Raw genomic sequence first — 24,029 nt, forward strand, 5'->3', positions numbered from 1 at the left:
GTGAATGTTCGCTTCCTCTCTAAAGCGCTGTGTGACATGTCAGCATTATATAAATAAAAGTTAATAATAATTACTGGTGTTCATAAGTAAGCTAAGAAAACCGCAATAATGTTTTTCTCAAACGACTGCTATTGTTGGTACATTCATGTAAAGAGTGAAAAAGCCTCATAAAGAGGGATGACATGCATTTGTGTAGAGCAACTTTGATCTCTTTGTTTCTCAGGCTGTATATAACTGGATTTAAAAATGGTGTTGCGACTGTGTATAGGAGAGACAGTGTCTTATTAATATTGAATGTATGATCCTTGGATGGTACCAGATAAACTGTTATTAGTGTCCCATAGAATGTGCAGACAACAATTAAATGGGAGCTGCAAGTGGAGAAGGCTTTGTGTCTTCCTTCAGTAGAGGAGATCCTGAGAATGGCAAGGCCAATGGCAACGTAAGTAAATATTATGAAGCAAAAGGGTAAAAGAATGACAGGTATAGTAAAAATAATGTCTGTGAGTTCCAAAACCTTGATGTCTGAGCAAGAAAGTTTAAGAACCGGAGAAAAATCACAAAAGTAATGGTCTAATAAAAATGGCCCACAGAACTCCAAATGACTCATGAGAAGATCTAAAACTAAAGCCACCATAAAAGATAAACCCCAACACCAAAGACTCATGTTCAGACAAACTCTGAAATCCATAATAGAGCTATAGCGAAGAGGATTGCAGATGGCCAGATAACGGTCGTAGGACATGGCGGTGAGGAGAAAACACTCTATGGACGTGGAAACACCAAAGAGAAAAAACTGTGCGAGGCAGTCAGTAACAAGTACTTTGCCTCCTCCTCTTAATAATAACCATAACAAATTTGGAGTAATATTGGTAGTCATCAAGATATCAGCCAGAGACAGCTGGGAGAGAAGGACGTACATGGGAGATCTTAGGGCTGGAACCTTTACCACTAATATAATAAGGAGAACATTTCCAACTAATGTCAAAATATAAATGCAAAGAATGACCACAAAGAGCAATGTGTTCACCGCCTGAATATTCTGAAAGCCCGAAAGCAGAAATGATGGAACTGTTTGATTCATCCTGAGCATTGCCTACGGGCAATGGCTTTATATAATGGTCACAATGTGTCATTGTATCTAGGGACATCCTGAATGCAGAAGGTCAGCTTGTTCATCTGGCCCATAACCTGGTTGTTGGGGCTTCAAATAAAGAACTTGCATCATTGAATTATTTATTTTTCACTCTCAATAAGTAGAAGCATTCCACTTTCAGCTCAGATGGTTCAAAGAAGAAAAAGCACTTGTACAAGATTTCCTGACTCTGATCATAGCCATACTGCTGTATATCACAAGGTACCCACCGGTTCTTTCCATTATTGCAATGCTGGTTGGAGACAATGCATTCGAGATGGATTTATGTGGCAGGGTGAGTGATTATTGAATATATAGAGTTAATTTAAAAGTAATACCACCTCACATTTACCTTTTAAGCTAGATAAATACAACTGAAGGGCCAATGACCAGAAGAAGGGGCTGTTTCTCCAACACTTAATCAGAAGAAGACATTCGTATACTCTGTGTTATTATGGGACTTATATTTGCTTTACAGAGGTGAGGTTTTTATATCCTTAGACTGTAACCAATGAAAGGCCCCAGAAGACACAATTAAGCTTGTTAGACTGTAACTTGGTTCAAAAGATAATTACCTTGACTTCTCGAGCAAATGGATGAATGTGCCTCTGCTCATTAAAGATTCATTTACTAATATTTTTTAAAACTAGAACTATTTTTGCAACAGCCAACATGGCTGCAAGGGCCAATGATAATGGAACTCTGGTTTGCCCTTTAGCTCTGGGGATGACTGGCCTTTGGTTTGGCCTTTGGCTCACCTGATTGTTGGCCTTTGTTTTGGCCTTAGCTTGCATGGCTGCTGGCCTTTGCTATGGTGTTTTTGCGGGAATCTTTGGCCCTGGGCACTTGTGGCCTCTGGTCTTTGCTGTGGGCTTTGCTGCTTGTGGCCTATAGCCTTTGCTGTGGCCCTTGGCACATATGACTGCCTGCCAGGGACGGGCTGAGCCAACCGGGCGCCCTAGGCTACCTCGCCCCTGCACCGCACATGCACCCCCCCTTTTGGTTTTGGCGCGCATGGGCAGTTTGAGAGTCGAGCACCCCCCCCCATTTTGTTTGGCGCGCATGCGCAGTTTGAGTATTGCGCACCCCCCCCCCCGTCTTGTTTGGTGCGCAGGCACAGTTTGAGAGCGGAGCGGGGCGATGTGCGGATCGCAGACTAGAGGTAGGCAGGAGAGGTTGCCTGGCGCCCCCCAATCATTGCGCCCTACACAGCTGCCTCTTCTGCCTACCCCTAGTTCCGGCCCTGCTGCCTGCTTTTGCTGTGGCCCTTGACAAATGTAGCTACCAACTTTTTCAGTGGCCTATAAAAGGCCCCTAAAGGATACAATTAAGCTTTTCAGACAAAAGTAACTGTAACGTGGCTCAAAAGATAATTGCCTTGTCTTCTTGGGCAAATGGATGAATGTGCCTTTGCCCAATAAAGATTCATTTACTGATATTCCTTAAAACAAGAACTATTTCTCTCCAACAACCAACATGGCTGTGTGGGACAATGACAATGGAACACTGGTTTGCTTATGAACACGGAAGGGGTCATTAGAAGGACCAGGGATGCAAGAGCGCTTGCTTCATTTTTTAAATTTTTATGGGGTTTTTTTAGTTATCAGGTTATTTATTCAGCAGCTTTTCTGTTTGTTATTTCTGCAGCTATCTGGTTGGTAGGGACTAATTTTTCCTAGCAACCAGGCAGAGGTTTGAGTGAGACTGGAATAAGTATAGTACTGGAACTGAATAGGAATATAAATAATAAAAATTAGTAATAAAATGTTTAGCTCAAAGAGCAATAGTTTTTTTGGCTGCCAGGGTCAGTGACCCCCCATTTGAAAGCTAGAAAGAGGCAGAAGAAGAAAGCAAATAACTATATAGAATAAATAATGAAGACAAGTTCCAATGTTGTTGGGAATAGGACATACTATAACAGTTGGGACTCAACCGGTGCTCCATAACTTGCATGTCTAAATGATGTTAAAGTTAGGGTAAGGGTAGGGACAGGTGCTATGTTTATATTCCTGAGCCTTTCTGCTTTAGCCTATAACTCTGGTGGGTGATGCCAAGGATACTAAAACCTAGGTCAAGCCCAGAGCTGTAGGAATATTTATGGGGACTATGAATGCATTCATGCAAGTGTATGGTATTAACAACATTTGATAAGTTGGTTTTGGAATGCTCTGAAGAAAATCTGTGATGTGGTGGGTGACCAACACCAAGATATCCTGGGAAGCCATCTGGAGATGATTGAGAAGTTTTTATAGTAAAGTAGAGAGACACACTGAGAATGAGTGTGCAAAGATTGGATGGAAGGCCAGGGAGAAGTCTTCTGAAGGTTATTCTCTATACACTTATTCCTGTGGGCACATTTTGAAAGACCTTTAAAAGACCTTTGTATTATTTGCTGTCTCTGGGCTGGACAATCGAAATAAATTGGTATAAATCTCCATTTTCCTGGCTGTGCTAAATAGTGGAATGTACAGTATATTTACTATACTATATACATATATCTACACCATACAACAAGAGCTACTCTGCTAACTTGTCTAATCCTATATCAGTCTTGTGATGAGCTATCATAGGAACTAGCCCTCACATTAGCTACTCCTTCATCTTCCTGGGTTTCCTGCCTCAGGTTCCTCAGCACCATCTCCCCCAACCCAGCAAGTCTAAAAATCTTGTGATTCCCTCACTTGATGATTTTTTTGTCATCCATGACCACAAAGAAACCACCGGCTTCCTCAGGGATGGTGAAATCCTCTTTCCTTCCAACTTTCTAAAGACCACATCCATTTCTTCCATGTCAGTACAGATGGGGTATTGCCCTGCCCAAACAAGGAGGTAGGGTCTATACTATACCTACACCTACCTACCTACCTATATACATTACCTTACTGCCCCCCACCATGAAGAACCATTTTCGCTGCTTTAAATGGAAGTTCAGTTCCTCAAGGCTAAAGGGGTGGTCTTTGGTTCTCCAGTTTAGCTAAATCTCTCTGCAAAGTAGCAACAACCTGCATGGAACTTCTAGTTTTGCACAATTTAGTATCATCAACAAAAATGGAAATGGTACTTACAATGCCCACCTACAGGTCACTAAAACATATTATAAAATAAAGAGCCAAGGACAGAAACCTGCAGTATTCCACAACCGATCCTGGTTTAATTAGAAATGACAAATACAGGTATGGATGGGACCTGTAATCCAGAATGCTTGGGACCTGGGGCTTTCCAGATAAGGAGTCCTACCTTAAGTCTACTAAAAATTAAATTTAACAATAAATAAACTCAGTAGGACTGTTTTGCCACCAATATGGGTTAATGATGTCTCAGTTGGAATCAAATACAAGATACTCTCTTATTATTACAGGAAAAAAGAAAATAATTTTGAAAAATGTAAAAAAAAAATTTTATAATGGGCTTTGTGTGATGATGGCCTTTTCATAATTTGTAGCTTTCTGGATAACAGATTTCCAGGTAAGAGATCCCATACCTGTAGTATGTTCCAGTTTTCTTAATGTAATCATTAATCTTCTGTGTGGTACTGTATCAAATGCTTTAGCAAAATCGAAGTAGATCACATCCACTGCCATTCCAAAATGTCTAGGTATCTGCTCACCTCCTCATAGAAGGCAATTACATTTGTCTGACAAGATCTAATATACATAAAACCACATAAACTCATAGTATTGTGATTTTCAGTGTATCCAAGTACCCTATCCCTTATTACCCCTTCCAAAAGCTTTCCTACCACTGATGATCCCTTTTTAAATAATGGCAGCACAATAAGACGTTGCCCATCTCTTGGAACAAGGTATGATATTCATCGTATTCATTATTTAACCATACTGGAGGTACCTTAGATTGTAAGCTTATAAGTAAACTGATATCAATGATAAACTTTCTCACTAAAGAACAATGTGTCATGTCAGCATTTTATAGATTTCTGTAGGGAAACTTGAATCTCTTTGTTTCTCAGGCTGTATATAATTGGATTAAAAAATGGGGTTCCAACTGTGTATAGAAGAGAGAGCGTCTTATTCATATTGAATGTATGGCCCTTGGACGGTACCATATAAAGGGTTATGATAGTCCCATAGTAAGTGCACACAACTATTAAATGGGAGCTGCAAGTGGAGAAGGCTTTATGCCTTCTATTGGCAGAGGAGATCCTGGCAATGGCAAAACCAATGGAAATGTAAGTAAAAATGATGTAACAAAAGGGTAAAACAACAAAAGGTATGGCCAAAATAAGATCCGTCAGCTTCACCATGTCGCTGTCTGAGCAAGAAAGCTCAAGAAGAGGTGAAAAATCACAAAAATAATGATCTACTATAAATGGGCCACAGAACTGCAATGTACTAATGAGAAGATCTAAAACAAAAGCCACCATAAGAGATGAACCCCAACACCTGAGTGTCATGGAGAGACAAAGCCTAATGTTCATAATAGAACCATATCGGAGTGGATTACAGATGGCCAGATACCGGTCATAGGACATGGCAGTGAGGAGAAGGCACTCTACAGATGTGGAAACAGCATAAAAGAAGAACTGTGCGAGGCAGTCAGTAACAGGTATTCTGGCCTCTCCACTTGATAATAACCAGAGCAAATTTGGAGTAATACTGGTAGTGAGCAAAATATCAGAGAGAGACAGCTGGGAGAGAAGGACGTACATGGGAGATCTCAGGGCTGGAACCTTCACAACTAGTATTATAAGAAGGAAATTCCCTGCTAATGTCAACAAATATATCCAGAGAATGATACCAAAGAGCAATGTGTTGACTGACTGATTATTCTGGAACCCCAACAGCAGAAAGGAAGTAACTGTTTGATTCATCCTGTGCTTTACCTTAAGTTGTGAGAATCTGGCTGTGCATAATGTTAGGGAAATTTAGGTGACGTATATCATGACTCTTCTTATAAATTATATCAAATTGTTCATGTGAAAAATAAATATACAGGTTGATATGAGGTACCTCTTATATTTTTGTAAAGTCTTATATGTAATCTGCTAGATACTGTATGGCTATAAATGATGGTGGCTACATGCCATTGGATCTAGGCACATCCTGCATAAAAAAAGGTCAGCTTGCTCGCAAAACCACTTGTTGGCTCCACAGTTGCACCTTATAGAATATTTCTGCTCGTCTCTTCAGGATTCCTGGTATCACTGGAATTATTTCCTTTTCCCTCTCAATAGAGGCATTCCACCTCCAGCTCTTACTGAGAACTTTGTTGTTGGCTTTACAGCTGCGGAATAAAGAATTGTTCTGCACCCCTCTACAAGGATGCTGGAATATGGAGATGGAAACGCTCTTGTTCAAGCTGAAAAATGTCTTACTCTGATCTTATATCATATTGTATTACATAGTAGACATGTGTTTGGTGCAGTAGTCTCACAAGATGCTTAGGAAGATCAGTTACTCTTTATAAGAAAGACTTCTTTTATATCCATTGCAATCGGCAGAGAATGTCCATATAAAGTAATACCACCTTAAATAGAAAGCTACCATTTAACCTGGATGAACATGACTGAAGACTGAAGATCTAATGACAATACCAGAACTATTTATGATATAGTGAAGAAAATGAATTGTTTTTGACTCCACTCAAGCAAAAAGCAGCTGTAGACATAGACATGTAGACATGTATACTCTGGATATGGGAATCATATTTGCTTCACAGGTGAGGTTTTTATATCTTTAGAAATGAATCTATAAAAGGCCCCTGGAGGAAACAATTAAGCTTGTTATACAAAAACTGTTTTCATGGCTCTAAAAATATTTCCCTTGACTCAAAATGGAAACGGAGGAATGCTTCTCTGCTCACTAGAGACTCATCCATTGATATTATGTCAAACAAGAGCTATTGTCCATAAGAACCAACATGGCTGCAAAAACTGTGCTTTGGCCACTGCCCTTAGAACCTGTGGATTGTGTAGTGGCAACGTGATCGCTGCTTTTGTTTATTAGTACAGGTATCGGACCCCTTATCCAGAAAACCCATTATCCAGAAAGTTCCAAATTACGGAAAGGTCATCTCCCATAGACTCCATTTTGATCAAATAATTCACATTTTTAAAAATGGTTTCCTTTTTATCTGTAATAGTAAAACTGTACCTTGTTCTTGGTCCCAATTAAGATATAATTACCCCTTATTGGGGCAGAACAGCCCTATTGGGTTTATTTAATGGTTAAATGATTCCCTTTTCTCTGTAATAATAAAACAGTACCTGTACTTGATCCCAACTAAGATATAATTACCCCTTATTGGGGGCAGAACAGCCCTATTGGGTTTATTTAATGGTTAAATGATTCCCTTTTCTCTGTAATAATAAAACAGTACCTGTACTTGATCCCAACTAAGATATAATTACCCCTTATTGGGGGCAGAACAGCCCTATTGGGTTTATTTCATGGTTAAATGATTCCCTTTTCTCTGTAATAATAAAACAGTACCTGTACTTGATCCCAACTAAGATATAATTACCCCTTATTGGGGGCAGAACAGTCCTATTGGGTTTATTTAATGGTTAAATGATTCCCTTGTCTCTGTAATAATAAAACAATACCTGTACTTGATCCCAACTAAGATATAATTACCCCTTATTGGGGGCAGAACAGCCCTATTGGGTTTATTTAATGGTTAAATGATTCTCTTTTCTCTGTAATAATAAAACAGTACCTGTACTTGATCCCAACTAAGATATAATTACCCCTTATTGGGGCAGAACAGCCCTATTGGGTTTATTTCATGGTTAAATGATTCCCTTGTCTCTGTAATAATAAAACAGTACCTGTACTTGATCCCAACTAAGATATAATTACCCCTTATTGGGGGCAGAACAGCCCTATTGGGTTTATTTAATGGTTAAATGATTCCCTTTTCTCTGTAATAATAAAACAGTACCTGTACTTGATCCCAACTAAGATATAATTACCCCTTATTGGGGGCAGAACAGCCCTATTGGGTTTATTTAATGGTTAAATGATTCTCTTTTCTCTTTAATAATAAAACAGTACCTGTACTTGATCCCAACTAAGATATAATTACCCCTTATTGGGGCAGAACAGCCCTATTGGGTTTATTTCATGTCAATTTAGTAGGGAACATTTGGGAAGCTAAGTGTTTATTAGAGGGGCTTATTAAAGTGTTCTTCAAACTCTTTGCAGCTTTTGAATGGGGGTCACTGACCCCGGCAGCCCAACCCTATTGCTCTGTGAGACTCCAGTTTTATTGTTATTGTTACTTTTCAGAACTTTTTTTTCTGATCCCTCCGTTAAGACACAGGGGCTCATTTACTAACCATTGATTATTTATTTTAAACTCAATTCAGATATTTCGTCGAAAAAGTTGTAGAGAAAAAATTCTGCCACTTTTCTGAGATTTACTTTGCGTTCAAATGGCTAAAAATCCAAATTCGACAATTCACCAGATTACATTTGCTGAGTTCATGCATAAGTCAATGGCAAAGGTCCATTCCCTTTTCTTGAAGTTTTTTCTTTTGTCTCAAAACTTTAGAGATTTCTCCGGGTTTTATCTGAAAAATTGACTTTTTCAAATTGTTCCAGTGACAGCTTGATCAGTTTGGGATTTTCACAGTGACAATTTAAAAAAGGTGAGTTTTTTTCGACTTTCCTTGCAACTTTTTTTTAGTAACTTAGATATTTGGGGAAAGAGTTTGGTCTAATTTGAAAATTTTAAAAAAAAAGAGAATTTATAGAGTTTTAGTAAAAACTGCCCCTTAAACTGCATTTGCTGTGGATTAATTATGTTGGTTGAAAAACCCCAAAAGACTGTTCTTCAAGTTTGGCTGATTTTTCCGCTTTTTCTTCTTCTTTTTATTCTTAGTGCCCCCCATTATCTAAACGCTAATCCTCCTACAGTTTTAGGGGTACAACACCCAAACTCCCCACACTTCTTCGCCCTATAGCGGAGCAGGTTGCTTGTGTGTATCTAAGCGATCCCGCCCCCCGTCTTTTTGTGGCGCCGCTCCGAACCCCCCATTTTTCCCATTGACTTTAACAGGGAAGATTTTCAAACTGCTGCCAAGCTTACAGCTTTGTCCAATAAAAAAATATATATGGGGGAGCACGAGACAAAATGCAAAATTTCTACAAAAAAAGTAATTTTATTTTTATGCCATACACAACATGTTTTGGGCCCCTTTCATGCCATATTTAATCACTTACAGCTTTGAAGCTACACCCCAAATGAAACAGCAGCATTTGATGGCCCAAAGTGGGAGGGGCCAACACCAGCCAATCAAATTTCACCCATTGACTTTAATAGGAAATTGAAACTGCTGCCAATCTTACAGCTTTGTGGCTACACTCCCCAAACTTGAATCACATAGTCATGGGCTCAGCCTGAATGAAAATATGACAATTGTTGGATGCCCAAAAGTAGGTGGAGCTGTGAACAGCCAATCAGATTTTACCTATTGACTTGGAGGAAATCCAACCTGCTGCCATTTTCACAGTAATATGCTGGGATCCCCAAACTTTGCAGAGTTAGGCACCAGGTAACTGTGGTTCAAGGTTAGAAAAAGTGGGTGGAGCCACCAACAGCCAATCAGATTTATTCTCACAGTATTAACACCAGGATCCCCAAACTTATCACAGTTGGTCACTTGGGGACTGCAGTTTTAGTTTTGAAATTTTCATGATATACCACATGGGTTCCCCAGTGTAGGGTTTAAACTTTGTTGCATTTAACAGCTATTGCTTATTTTATCTTTTCATATAAAGTTTATCTTTGCTGCAAAACTGTGTGTGATATAATTCCTAGTGGAATTCCCCTGAGGTGTGCTCCTCACTGCCACTAGGTGGTGGCACAGAATTCAGCCTTTCTGAAATAAGCACAGCCCAGAGAAGTGAGTGTAATCCAAATTTCTGCAGAAGGGTGCCAAAAAAGGGTTACACTTATATGTGGCATCAGTTCCTCCCATCATCCTTTTTATCTTTCTGCCTTCCATGTGTGAGGAGCAACTCCAGAAGTTAAGATGGAAAATATTCCTTTTTGATCTCTAGCATTTGTTCATCTGGTCCAACATTTGTTCACCCATGACAAATAAAGAAAATTTGTGGATTCCAAGTGTCTGGTGAGTTCTGCTATCTGGCACAGATTGCCCACAGTGGTTGTGCCCAGCTCCATACAGGCCCAGGGATATTATATATCATTTATATCAGTCCCTGCCCCACTGGATCTTACAATATAACGTCCATATCACACTGAGACACATTGGGGTACATGAATAATGAATCATAACAGACTAATTCTAATCACACATTTTGTTTATGAATCGAAGCAAATCTTATTCAGTCATGTTGCAGATAGAGGGCAAAGACTGTTTTGGCAGCAAATTGGCAACCAATTTCATATTACTACCCTTGCCTTTAAAAAAAGATGATGGTCAGACAGGTGGCCACATACTTTTTGCCATAACATGTATTGATACATTCATATTAACCTTAATATTTAGTTTGAGAGTCTTTTTTATAACCCCACTGACAATTCAGTTCATACAAAAGGAGAAATGTACTTCTTGACTTTCAACCAGGGCTGAAGGAACCTGACTTTGGTTTTTAGCATTTTATCCAAAACCATATAATTTTAGGAGAAGCGTATTAAAAGAAAGGAACTGATAAATAAATAAGATGATGGTTGGACTTTCTCTGGGTTTTCTTGGCTCCTGATTTATTTGACCCTAGTGGATAAATATGATAGGTACCTTAGAGTGTAAGCTCCATTGGACCAGGAACTGGTCTGATGAATGATGAACTTTCTCCAAGTGCTGAATGACATGGTGGCATTATATAAATAAAGGTTAACAATTACAATGACTAAAGATGGAACTCACAACCGTAATGAAAATTGACCCAAAAAATCATGATTATTTGTGATCTTAAATAAAGGGTGACAAAGCCTTGTATGGAGATTTGTGATACATTTCTGCAGGGTAACTTTAATCCCATTGTTTCTCAGGCTGTATATAACTGGATTGAGAAAGGGTGTTCCAACTGTGTATAGAAGAGAGAGTATCTTATTCATATTAAATGTATGTCCCTTGGATGGTACCATATAAACTATTATCAGTGACCCATAGTAGGTGCACACAACTATTAAATGGGAGCTGCAAGTGGAGAAGGCTTTGTGTCTTCCATTGGTTGAGGAGATCCTGGAAATGGCAAGAGCAATAGAAATGTAGGTAAAAATGATGAAGCAAAAAGGAAAAACAACAAAAGGCACGGCCAAAATAACATCTGTTACTTCTGCATCTTTGATGTCCGAGCATGAAAGCTCAAGAAGAGGTGAAAAATCACAAAAATAATGGTCTAATATAAATGGGCCACAGAACTGCAAATGACCTATAAGAAGTTCCAAAACTAAAGCCACCAGAAATGATAAACCCCAAGACCAAAAACTCATGGAGAGACAAAGTTTGAAATCCATTATGGAGTAATAGCGAAGTGGATGGCAGATGGCCAGATACCGGTCATAGGACATGGCGGTGAGGAGGAGACACTCTATGGAGGTTGAAACACAATAGAAGAAGAACTGTGTGAGGCAGTCAGTAACAAGCATTTCACCCCCTCCATTTAATAACAACCTGAGCAAATTTGGAGTAATATTGGTAGTGAGCAATATATCAGAGAGAGACAGCTGGGAGAGAAGGACGTACATGGGAGATCTCAGAGCTGGAACTGTAACCACTAATATAATAAGGAGAAAATTCCCTGCTAATGTGAAAGTATAAATCCAGAAAATGATAACAAAGAGCAATGTGTTCGTTGTCTGAATATTTTGAAACCCCAGAAGCAAAAATGATGTAACTGTTGTTTGATTCATCCCGAGCATTAACTAGAGACATAAGGATAGGGCAGAGATCCCCAACCAGTGGCTCCGGGGCAACATGTTGCTCCCCAACCCCTTGGATGTTGCTCCCAGTGGCTTCAAAGCAGGTGATCTTTTTTGAATTTCTGGCTTGGAGGCAAGTTGTGGTTGCATAAAACCAGATGTACTGCTAAACAGAGGCTGCCAGTCCAAATAGGGGCTACCAAATAGCCAATCACGCCTTTATTTGGCACCCCCAGGAACTTTTTCCATGCTTGTGTTGCTCCCCAACTCCCTTTACAATTGAATATAGCTCACAGGTAAAAAACGTTGGGGACTCCTGTTATAGAGTGTAATTGTCAACCTTTGCCTCTGTCTGTCGTGGAATATCACACAAATTTACATGAGACACATTATGACTCTCACTCTGGATAATCTCTTCCCTTTTCTCATTAATGGTGCAAAACGTTTCTGTGAGACATTACAAGTTCTTGCATTTCATATTCTTTGCTTATTGTAAAATATATCTTCCAAATGTAGTTATAAAAGACCCATCCTGTATACAAGATGTCATCTTGGTCATCTTGCCCATAAATTAGTTGTTGGATTCACAGCAGCGTAATGAAGAACTTTCCTGCACATCCCTTCAGAGGTCCTCAAACCATGGGGATAGTCTTTCTCCTAAAGAAGTAAGAATTTGAGCATTCCACTGCCAGTTTATCTGGAACCACCAGGAACTGAACTTGTTGCAAGAGGTTATGGATATTTTCCTATTTGATATTAGCCATATTATATCCCCCAACTGTGATATGTGGTACACATGAAGTCAATGCAACAGACCGAAAGGCTCATTAGAAGGTCATTTACCATTAAATGAAAGCCAGTGACCCATTTACTGTAATGGTGGCTGGATATACTGTACCTGGGACTAGTGTATCTATAAGATTGGGACTAACGACAAAACGATAATGGCAAAATGAAGAATCTTGTAGAACAAGAAATATTTTTAACACCACTCAATTAATAGGGATAATGGAATAAGCTGTACAGATTTGATGGTTTTTATACCTTTACAAGTAAGCCTAATGTCACAAGGGGTTTGTATAACAAAGACTCAAGGAAAGGCCCTGGAGGCTTGTTACAGAAGACATTCCTCACTAGAGATTCCTTCACTAATATTCTGTAAGGCAGTAGTCCATGACAATCAATGTTGCTAAAAAAATTCTGCTTGGGCCACGGCCCATTTTAAGGAAGCACATTGTGTCATACTAATCTTTAGTATAATAGTTCCCCTTCATTGCAATGTAAATTGATTCAGAAAAAAAACTTTATCTTCAGAGGCAGGGCTGAACTGTCTCTTCACTTACTCACAGAAAGCATTAGCAGCTAAAACCTCGCACAAGTCCCTCCCTGTGTCTTTCTGCCATCACAACATCAACCCAGCAGGTATTCCCCAACCTCCTCACTGCCCTCACTGTAAGGAACCCCCAACCTCCTCACTGCCCTCACCGTGAGGAACCCCCTACCCAACATCCCCCGGCAGGGCATTCCATAGTCCTCACTGTGAGGAACACCCTACGCTTGGCCTTTTGACAACTCCAATAGATATTCTTTCTTTAGTTGCCCTTTAGCACACATATTCATGCAGATGTGATGCTATTTTGAAGATGGAGTACGTTCTACTGCTAACTGCCCTCTATTTGTCACAGGCCTGATGAGTTGCAACTATCAGTGGAGAATACATTACTCATGACTCTCTCTCTCTCTCAGGTGGGCCTTGTTCTAGGATTGAGGAAAGAGGTATCACGCTAACATCTCACACATGTTTCACAGATATTTATTTATTTTGATCCCCAACCAGTGACTCAAGGGTAACATGTTGCTCCCCAACCCCTTGGCTCTCCGGTAGTTATTTTTGAATTCCTGACTTAGGGGCAAGTTTTGGTTGAATAAAAACAAGATTTACTACCAAATAAAGCCCCTGTAAGCTGATAGTGTGCATAGAGGCTGCCTAATAGCCAATCACAGCCCTTATTTGGCTCCTCCATGAACTTTTATGGTGCTTGTGTTGCTTGTGTCTTTCTACATTTGACTGTGGATCACAAGTAAGAAAGGTTGGGGATCCCTGGGTTAGAGTATGGGGTACATAGGACTCTGGAGGGTGTTGTTAAACTAAACCTCCCACTGCCAGAATGATGCAATAATGATGTAAAAAAGGGAAGCCAGAAGTTCTTTTGCAGCAAACTCAAACAGAACTAGTTCATTGTCAATACTCACAAATGCAGATGGAATGGCAGGTATAAAAAGGCACAAGATGCAGCAGTATCAAATGATGCACCACTATGGAGGACAAGCTGGGTCGAGTAGGCTTATATACTTTAGGGTCAGGATCCCTACAGCCAACTTGAATCAGGAAGAAGACTATGACTGAATTCTCTGTCACTACTGTGGTCCCTTTACTAAGGCAGTAGAGCCTGTAGAGGAGAATTCTTCCAGCTGTCTCTCCTGGTTGGAGCCAGTAAGCTACTCTTGCTAACTGGCTCACTTTACTAGAAATAGCTATGACAAGAACCAACCTGCTCTTACTATTCCTCATTCACAGGGACTCTGCTTCCCGACTTTAGAGGAAGTACTAGTCCCTCTGGTACCAGTACACAAACCCCTTCCTTACCCCATTTTTGTTTTGTTAGCTGGAGTACATTGTGAAGGGAAATTATCTGTGCACCTGAAATCTAAGTATCTACCTGATTTTTTTCATATTAAATTGAAAATGCTTAATTTTTCACCCCACCACCTGACTCGCCAATTTTTTGACCCCCTAACATCAACCATTTTTGACCAATATTTTCCCTATGTAATCAAATAATTAATCTAAATCTATAAAATAATATATCTAATTTTAGCATTAACTTTAAGAATAGTAGCATACAACATTCTGTCAGAAGAAGACCTTTCCTTCCCACTTCATAAAACTACTATTAGAGAGATAGGTACTTTGGACTAGTTTGATGCCATTTCACATAAAATATAATATGGAGTAGGTTGACCCCCATCAGAAACATATCTGATTCTATATGGACTAGCTTGAGGCCATGGGCTTTTATTCTAAAAAGGGCCCCTATAGGACTTTGTTAGCAATTGATCCTGCTCCATGCAGCCAGGGGCCAAGTGGATCAAGAATAGTTGGCTGTCATGGTAGAGGGGATTGGGGTTGATAGAGGGTGTAACTGAGAGAGACAGGTATGGGACTATGGGTAATAACAGATTGCTGACAAGTGCATTAAAGATACATTTGTTGGTGATTTACCAGCTAGGCCAGCAAAATACCATCTAGGTGGCAACCCTACTTACCCCTGGCTAGTGGCCCAATCCAGGTTACTAAAACAGCACAGAACTAATGCAATTCCTGGGGATGCCAGCCAGATATCATTTATATTTTACAAACTAAAGCGATGGAATTCTATCATTGTTGGTGTGCGCAATCAGGAGAGACTACGTCATACAGAGATTTATCATACATTTCTGTAGAGCAACTTTAATCTCCTTGTTTCTCAGACTATATATAACTGGGTTTAAAAATGGGGTTCCAACTGTGTATAGAAGAGACAGTGTCTTATTCATATTGAATGTATGTCCTTTGGATGGTACCATATAAACTATTATCAATGACCCATAGTAAGTGCACACAACAAATAAATGGGAGCTGCAAGTGGAGAAGGCTTTGTGTCTTCCATTGGTTGAGGAGATCCTGAGAATGGCAAGGCCAATGGAAATGTAGGTAAAAATAATGAAGCAAAAAGCAAAAACAACAATTGGCGTGGCCAAAATTAAATCTGTTACTTCCACAACTTTGATGCCTGAGCAAGAGAGCTCAAGAAGAGGAGAAAAATCACAAAAATAATGGTCTAATATAAATGGGCCACAGAACTGCAAATGACTTATAAGAAGATCCAAAACGAAAGCCACCAGAAATGATGAACCCCAACACCAAAGACTCATGGAGAGACAAAGTTTAATATTCATAACAGACCCATAGTGAAGTGGATTGCAGATGGCCAAATAACGGTCGTAGGACATGACAGTCAGGAGAAGACACTCTATGGAGGTTAAAGAACAACAGAAGTAAAACTGTGTGATACAAGCAGAAACAAGCATTTTGCCCCCTCCATTGAGTAATAACCAAAGCAAAGTTGGAGTAACACTGGTAGTGAGCAAGATATCAGCCAGAGACAGCTGGGAGAGAAGGACGTACATGGGAGATCTCAAGGTTGGAACGGTTACCACTAATATAATAAGAAAAAAATTCCCTGCTAAACTCATAACATAAATCCAGAGAATGATAACGAAGAGCAATGTGTTCACTATCTCTGTATTCTGAAACCCCAAAAGCAGAAACGACGAAACTGTTGTCTGATTCATCCTGAGCATTACCTGGAAACATCAAGGTGGAATTGAGGTTGCAACATTTTGCCAAATGTTAGGGAAATTTAGAAATATTATCACTCTCGTTCTATTACATTTCCTGATAACAGCGTAAGATTGATCTCACTATCTGTCAGTGGAAGATGATCGCAAATAGAGAAACAGTGATCATTTTAAAATAATGCCACCTTAAATAGAAAGTTAGCTCTTTAACCAAGAGTAGGGCTAAAACATGAACAAATAGAGAATACTGCAGAATACGGAAGAATATTGCAGCATGGAGAATGTATTCAACTTCATTCAATCAGTAGACACTGCATAGATAAGGGAAATATATTAGCTGTACAGAGGAGAAGTATTTATACCCTTAGAAATGAATCTATTGCCAATCTCTCCAATGCCCCATGGGGCTCGTATAACATAAAGACTCTGAGAAGGGCCTCAGGAGGATACTTTGTAGCTTGTAACAAACAGAATTTGTTTTCAGTATATAGAAAATATGTATGTGTCTTTCCTCGTTAGCATTGTCCATTTAAGCGATGGTCCATTGGTACTAAACTCTATTGTAACTGTTTCTAGGGCACCAACTAATTCAGCAGGGAGTAGGATTCCAGGCATCCATTAAAAAACATTGTGCCCGATTATGTCTTGGCCAGCTAATTTAGATGGTTTAAGGGGCCACCATGTGGTTACAACCAATAATATTACTTACTCCCAGATTACAAGGTCCTCATAGTCATGTTCCTGTTGGAATCTTTCTATAGCCTATTAGCGATGAGCCAATTTTTTTCACCAGGCATGGATACGCAGCGCATTTCGCCATTGGCAAATTGTTTTGTGAAACTTCCGTGAAAATTCAAAGTTGGAAAATTTGTTGCGCTGATCTTTTTGTTGCGTGTCAAAAAGGCAAAATTGGGCACGGTCGCGTTAAAAAAAAGCGCAGACGGCAAAAAAAATAGCTGTGGTGACAAAAATGATTCGGGTGACAAAAAAGAACCCCGCGGGCGACAAAAAAATCACGCGACAAATGCGTTTCGCAAATTTTCTTGCCGTTTCACGAATTTTATGGCGAAGCAAAACACGACAAATTCGTAAATCACTATGGCCTATCTCTTACTCTTGGAGTAAACTCTTACAGATTCACTCATCACTATTAAGTACATAAAAGAAACAAATAGAAAAACAACCAAACTAGACAGTATGTTTCTACTAGTGAGCTGGTCCAAGTATTTCTTATTAGAAGGTGTCTCCAACCCAGTGAGGCTGATGATGGCCTGTGGGTGGCAGAAGATTCCCAGTAAGTGAGGTCTAACAGTCAAAATGGTGAACTAATCCATGATACCATTGTTAAACATATCCATAGAGGTTTTGCTAAAAGCTTATACAATGCCCACACTGCTAGGAACGTATTGACTTTATTTTGTGCTTTCAAATGACGTAGCTGTAGCAGGTTTCCATTCTGTAGCAATTGTTATTGGTGCTATGGTCAGGATATGATTAATCAGTTTTTTATAGGTTTCCCTACTAGAAAGGTCATTAAACCTTTGGGTATATCGTTACGAAACATGATCATCTTTGTTCCATTATATTTGTTGTTTTTTTCATATTATAATTCTTATGTAAAGTTTCCCAAGTAATATTGTGTTACAGGGTCATGTCCTACAACCATTTACTAACCATTTGTGCATCTACTCTGATATGTTCTTATGTTGCCATTATGAATTAGGGGTTTAATTTAATGAGTCTTAATCTTGGGCTTGATTCATTAAAGTCATTTCATTGTCACATGTTATATCTCATTTTTAGACCTTATTTATTTGACCTCCTCAGTAAGGCCAGATATACCATTTAAAGTACCTCTTTAGCAGGGATGTAGATGTTCCTACTTTCCACAATATAATTTTGTGGCCAATCGAGGAATCAAAAAACTTTACATTTAAAATAATATACAAGATCATTTACAAAAATGTTTCTGACAGGGGCTCCTCAAACAAATAACGTCAACATCTGCTGCAGGCACTTCATATACTTTCCACAGGTCCATATGTATCTTCATTAGTTCTATCAACTACTCAGGACCATTGTGTGGGCACACCTCTCTGTGCAGATTAATGATGCAGTGTATTTTAACTTTGTCTCAGGCATTGTCTCTGGGCTGTGACAAGAAACATGTATCTGTGGGTGCCAGGGCAAAGGGGCTTTTGGTCTTCCAGATCACCCCCACTTCTCACTGTGACTACATTCCCTTTCCTCTACATCCAGTAAAAGACAAACTGCCAGTAACCATGGTCTTCCAGCTCAACACCACATACTCATGTCTCTCTGTTCATCTTGGATGGACTATCCACGAGCACATTTAATTTAGGACACCATCTGTGTGTTGCCATGAAGCTCCTGCTCTAGGTCTATATATACTGTAGAATAGATCCATCAGCATCGAGGATCTTATGAATACATTTCTTTTTAATTCTTAGTATCAAAGGTCCCACTCAAACCACCACAGGTTACTTCATAGATTTCTCATGCAACATAAATCTCCCCACCAAGGGGCCACCATTATTTAAATGAAGACCCATCAGCCAGCGAGCCAAATGGTGCCATCAAAAATGAAGATCTAAAACAGTGATCTCCAACCAGTGGCTTGTGAGCAACATGTTGCGATTCCAACAATTCAGTCCCATATTAGAACCTCTATCAAGGACAATACACATGTGAACAATGTAAATAAGGGAAAATGTCTATGAAGATTTTCATTCATCCAGGTCATGGTATATCTAGTATAAATAAATTTGAAACGTCTTCAATGATTACTAAACAAGTCCAGTTGCTTCAAATTTTTTTATACTAGATATAAATAAGGGAAAGTGAGAGGAGGTGCCAAAATTACATCACATAGCTCATTATCATTTTACATAAGCAGAAATAGCATAAAAATCAAATTAGCAATAAAAACTGGAGGGACTAGATATTTTTAAGACTGTGATATCTTCACAAATCAGTATCTGTATTATCTCGCTAAAGAGTATTGAGTGATTAAAATCCATAGTTACTTGGTTTCCATTTGCAGATAACATTCCCCCTGTGACATTCAGTAGCACAGCATAGTAGATAAGGCTGAAATAAAGACACAAGTTCAACCTTTAGAGACCTGCCTAACTACTAGTTGATTCAAAGAAAGGTGAAAAACTCCATCTGAAGCCTCTTCTATTTGCCTCAGAGAGAGGAAAACTATTTGTGTCGGACTCCCAAGAGGGCAACTGGACTAGTCCTTGGATCAACTTTGTACTAAGTTAACTTTGTATTTTCTCACTTTCTAAAAATTCCTTTTTCGAAGAGATCTAATGTTCCTGCCATCACAACTACCTCAGGGGAAGAGCAAAGTAAAAGATAAAACCATTGCTATTAATTGCTGCTCCAGTAAATCAATATGTATCATAATGGGCAACTTTACATTAATAAACAACTTAAGGCCAATTGGTCACTAAGGCCCATAGGGGCTACACAGTCTAATTTATGTATTGTATGAATTGAGTACAGAGGGTGAGTGTCACTGATACATTCTCTACTTGGAGTAAGGGTCTTATTGGGGTCCCTCAGGATTCTGTATTGGGTCTTTTGTTCATAAATGACTTAGGGGAGGGTATTATAAGTAATGTATCAGTGTTTGCAGATGGCACAAAACTCTGCAGACCAGTCAATTCTATCCAGGATGTGACATCCCTGCAGCAGGATCTTGGCCAACTGGCAATCTGGGCAGCTAAGTGGCAGATGAGATTTAATGTGGATAAATGTAAGGTCATGCACCTGGGATGTAAAAATATGCAAGCCCCGTATACCCTTAATGGGACTGCACTGGGCAAATCCATAATGGAGAAGGAGCTTGGAGTCCTTGTAGATAATAAACTTGGCTGTAGCAAGCAATGCCAGGCAGCAGCTGCAAGGGCAAACAAGGTTTTGAGCTGTATTAAAAGGGGTATAGATTCACGGGAGGAGGGGTTATTCTTCCCCTTTACAGAGCGCTGGTAAGGCCCCATCTAGAATATGCTGTTCAGTTTTGGTCTTTAGTCAAAATCAAACACTTAAACTGGTAAAGCATGGAAAGTCTCAATTATGAAAAAAAACAAATACAGAAAGAAGAAACAAACCATTGTTACAATACAAGCATCATATAAAAATCCAACCCGTATTATAAACAGCCTGGCATTATTTATGGTACAACACATAAAAAAAAATCTACAAGGAATTTCCTTTGCCCCCATTTTCACACAATGTAAAATGACCAAATTGTTCACACCCACCATACGTGCTTGTACCATGACACCCGGCTGTACAACCTGCAGTTTTTGTACATTAATAAACCAAGTTACTCAATTTTGTGAATTTTTTTCACAGTTTTGCCATTTTTTTGCTGAATTGAAACAGGACAGATTTGCTCATTAAAATAAATACCGTATTTTTATCCTTCAGCTTCCCCCAGGGCCCCCCTAAAGCATCTTTCAGCTTCCCCCAGGGCCCCCCAAAGCATCTTTCAGCTTCCCCCAGGGCCCCCCCAAAGCATCTTGCAGTTCCCACCTTCCCTCCCACCAGCTGCCTCCTGCCGCTCCGGCTCCAGTGGTGTATTCCGCTATGTGCTGCAGCTCCCCACTACTTCTGCACTTTAATAACGGGCACAACCTTATAAAAGTGCAGAAGTAGCGGGGAGCTGCGGCACATAGCAGAGGACACCACCGGAGCCGGAGGAAGCAGGGCCCAGGACGATTGTCCCCCCCCGTGCCCCCCTGATGGCGGCCCTGCCAGGAAGCAAGGTAAGTACCCAGCGTATAAGACGACCCCCCGACTTTGGCACGGAAAAAATACGGTATATAAAGGGGTCAAATAATAACCTCTCTAATGCTTTATTTACCAGTAGGACTTCCAGCAGACACGAGGGCCCCCACTCCATTTAGAAGAAGGGAGGTTCTTCTAAATCTAAAGATCTAAATGTTTGGAAAGGGATTTCCCAGTGAGAGCTGTGAAGTTGTGGAATTTTCTCCCTAAATCAGTTGTCAGATACATTAGATAGGTACAAGAAGGGGTTGGGTGAGGAAATAGAGGGTTATGGAAAAAAAAACTCTTAGGATCCAGGTTGATCCAGGTCCGATGGCCATTTGAAGTCAGGAAGGAATTTTTTTTTCCCCTTTGAGGCAAATTCGAGAGGAAGAAGGATTTTTTTTTTCAGATATGGAGGGTTGAACATTATATTTTTAACCCAACTTATTATTATTATTGGTATTATTAACATACCAAAATACAATTCATACAACCAAGTAGTAAGATGTTACTAATCTGTATATTTAATGCTTATATTGATTCTTTAGGAAAATTGAAAACACAACAAGCAAATTATTATTTAATTTTATAATTCACTTGGTGTTTTTTTTTGGTTTTTTAGAAAATATACAGAATAAAAAATGTCTTAAGAATAACGCATTACATGTGGGTACTTGAAAATAATATTGAGTGTGTTTGTTGGGATGGGGCACAAAAATATTTCCTGCCATTTGCTTTACGAGTCAATATAAATATCTTCTGAACATTAAAACTAATTTAAATTAATTGTTATTAGTAACAAGCTTCTGGTTGTGCCCCAGGGAGCTCCCTGTGAGTGTCTGTGTTATACACGGCCCAGGGGATAGTTACAGAATGGCTGTTATGTTCCTTTCCAAAGGTATAAAAACCCCATCTCTGTAATGCCAAATGGCTTCCCTTATCCATGCAGTATAGAGTTATGGCTGCTCTTTGCTGAATGGCACTGCTCACCCTACAGGATTCTTTTTGAGTGGAGGACTCCTATAAGTTTGTTATTAGAGAGTGTGGAAGTGGGTCCACACTCTGACTCAACTCTATATCTTATTTTATAGTTCCAGGCAATGCATAAGGTGAATCAGACATCAGGTATATCTTTCCTTCTCTTGGGATTTCAGAACTCTCAGATAATCAATGAGTTTCTCTTTGTTCCATTTCTCTGGATTTATATTTTGACATTATTTGGGAATCTTCTTATAATTATATTGGTAATAACAGTCTCAGCCCTGAGATCTCCCATGTACGCCCTTCTCTCCCAGCTGTCTCTGTCTGATGTTTTGCTCACTACCTGTATTACTCCAAATTTCTTGCGGTTATTACTGAATGGAGGGGGCACAATATCTGCTACTGGTTGTATCACACAGTTTTACTTCTATTGTGTTTCAGCAATTTCAGAATTTTATCTCCTCACAGCCATGGCCTATGACCGATATCTGGCCATCTGCTCCCCACTTCATTATGTCTCCATTATGGGTTTCAGGCTTTGCCTCTACATGAGTCTTTGTTCTTGGGGCTTAGCCCTTATATTGAGTGTGACTATAAATCTTCTGATAATTAATTTTCAGTTCTGTGGCCCATTAATAATAGATCACTATTTTTGTGATTCTTCCCCTCTTCTTGAATGTTTATGTACAGGTTATGGAGTTGTGAAGCTAACACAAATTATTCTGATCATACCTTTTACAATTCTCCCTTTTTGCTTCATTATTTTTTCTTATGTTTCCATTGGCCTTGCCATTCTCAGGATCTCCTCTACTGAAGGAAGACACAAAGCCTTCTCCACTTGCAGCTCCCATTTAATAGTTGTGTGCACGTACTATGGGATTCTGATAATAGTTTATATGGTACCATCCAAGGGACATAACATTAATATCAATAAAATACTGTCCCTTCTATACACAGTAGGAACACCATTTTTTAATCCAATAGTATACAGCCTGAGAAACAAAGACATTAAGGTTGCACTGCTTAAACACATGTGATCTCTTTAGGAGACCTTTATACACCCAGAAATGTGTTGAAATGTGTAATTTCCTAATAATAAATTATTGTTACTTAGGTTTATCATGGGTATTATCATTCGTCACATACTGTATGAACTTGTCTTTCACCCAGTAGGCTTCTTCTACAAATGGAGCTCTAGGTTTTGGGAAGTAAGGGCAAAATTTTGGACAACTCTCTTTCTCCCTCCATTTGGTGAAGAAATACATTTCTCCTTCTCTACTTACTGAGCCGGCAGTGAGACGCTTTAGGTTGTAGTTCTGCAGCAGATACAGTGCCAAACATGTATGACTCTATCTTCAGATCTAGAATTTATGTTCTCAGGTTAATAAGTAGTTAAAGAAAAATTATGAAAAAAAAAAAAATGAAAGAAACATTTTTGGTTTTTGAAAGTATTACCATAATAAACATGAGCAGTCTTTTGTAACATTTTTTATTAAGTTTAGAAATTTCCAGAAAAGGCTTACACACATTCCTTATGAAATACTATTATGTGAGATGGTATGAGAAGAGGAGGAACATTTTACAACACATGGCGTAAGTATATAGTAAGGCAGTTGGCTCCCCTTAGAGATAAAAATGATGGAAGAGGAAAGTAGATAAAGAAACAAAAGAAAAACTTAACCAAACTAGACAGTATGTTTCTACTAGTGAGCTGGTCCAAGTATTTCTTATTATTAGAACGTGTCTCCAACCCAGTGATGCTGGCAGAAGATTCCCAGTAAGTGAGGTCTAACAGTCAAACTGGTTAACTAATCCATGATAACATTGTTAAACATATCCATAGAAGGTATTGGGG

At 39.3% G+C, this 24,029-nt stretch overlaps 2 protein-coding genes across 2 annotated transcripts in view; one reads left to right on the plus strand and one right to left on the minus strand.

The window, feature by feature from the left end:
• Positions 1-91: 91 nt before the first annotated feature.
• Positions 92-1,711, minus strand: or6c70 (olfactory receptor family 6 subfamily C member 70). The gene has a single exon (XM_004913247.2). It carries the CDS (start codon positions 1,091-1,093, stop codon positions 92-94), a length of 1,002 nt encoding a protein of 333 aa, XP_004913304.2. The 5' UTR covers positions 1,094-1,711.
• LOC116409629 (olfactory receptor 10A7-like) overlaps positions 1,413-24,029 on the plus strand; it is a gene marked incomplete at its 3' end in the record, with an annotated part of 44,043 nt that continues 21,426 nt past the window's right edge. Inside the window, exons 1-2 of the mRNA XM_031898358.1 lie at positions 1,413-1,430; positions 2,250-2,297. Of these exons, the coding sequence (XP_031754218.1) occupies positions 1,413-1,430; positions 2,250-2,297 (66 nt within the window). The remainder of the gene's footprint in view (positions 1,431-2,249; positions 2,298-24,029) is intronic.

The sequence above is a fragment of the Xenopus tropicalis genome, chromosome 3 (assembly GCF_000004195.4).
Source record: "Xenopus tropicalis strain Nigerian chromosome 3, UCB_Xtro_10.0, whole genome shotgun sequence".
NCBI lineage: Eukaryota > Metazoa > Chordata > Amphibia > Anura > Pipidae > Xenopus > Xenopus tropicalis.

Bases quoted from the DNA above. Each gene is read 5' to 3' on its own strand.
- or6c70 (XM_004913247.2), bottom strand. From the start codon at position 1,093: ATGCTCAGGATGAATCAAACAGTTCCATCATTTCTGCTTTCGGGCTTT.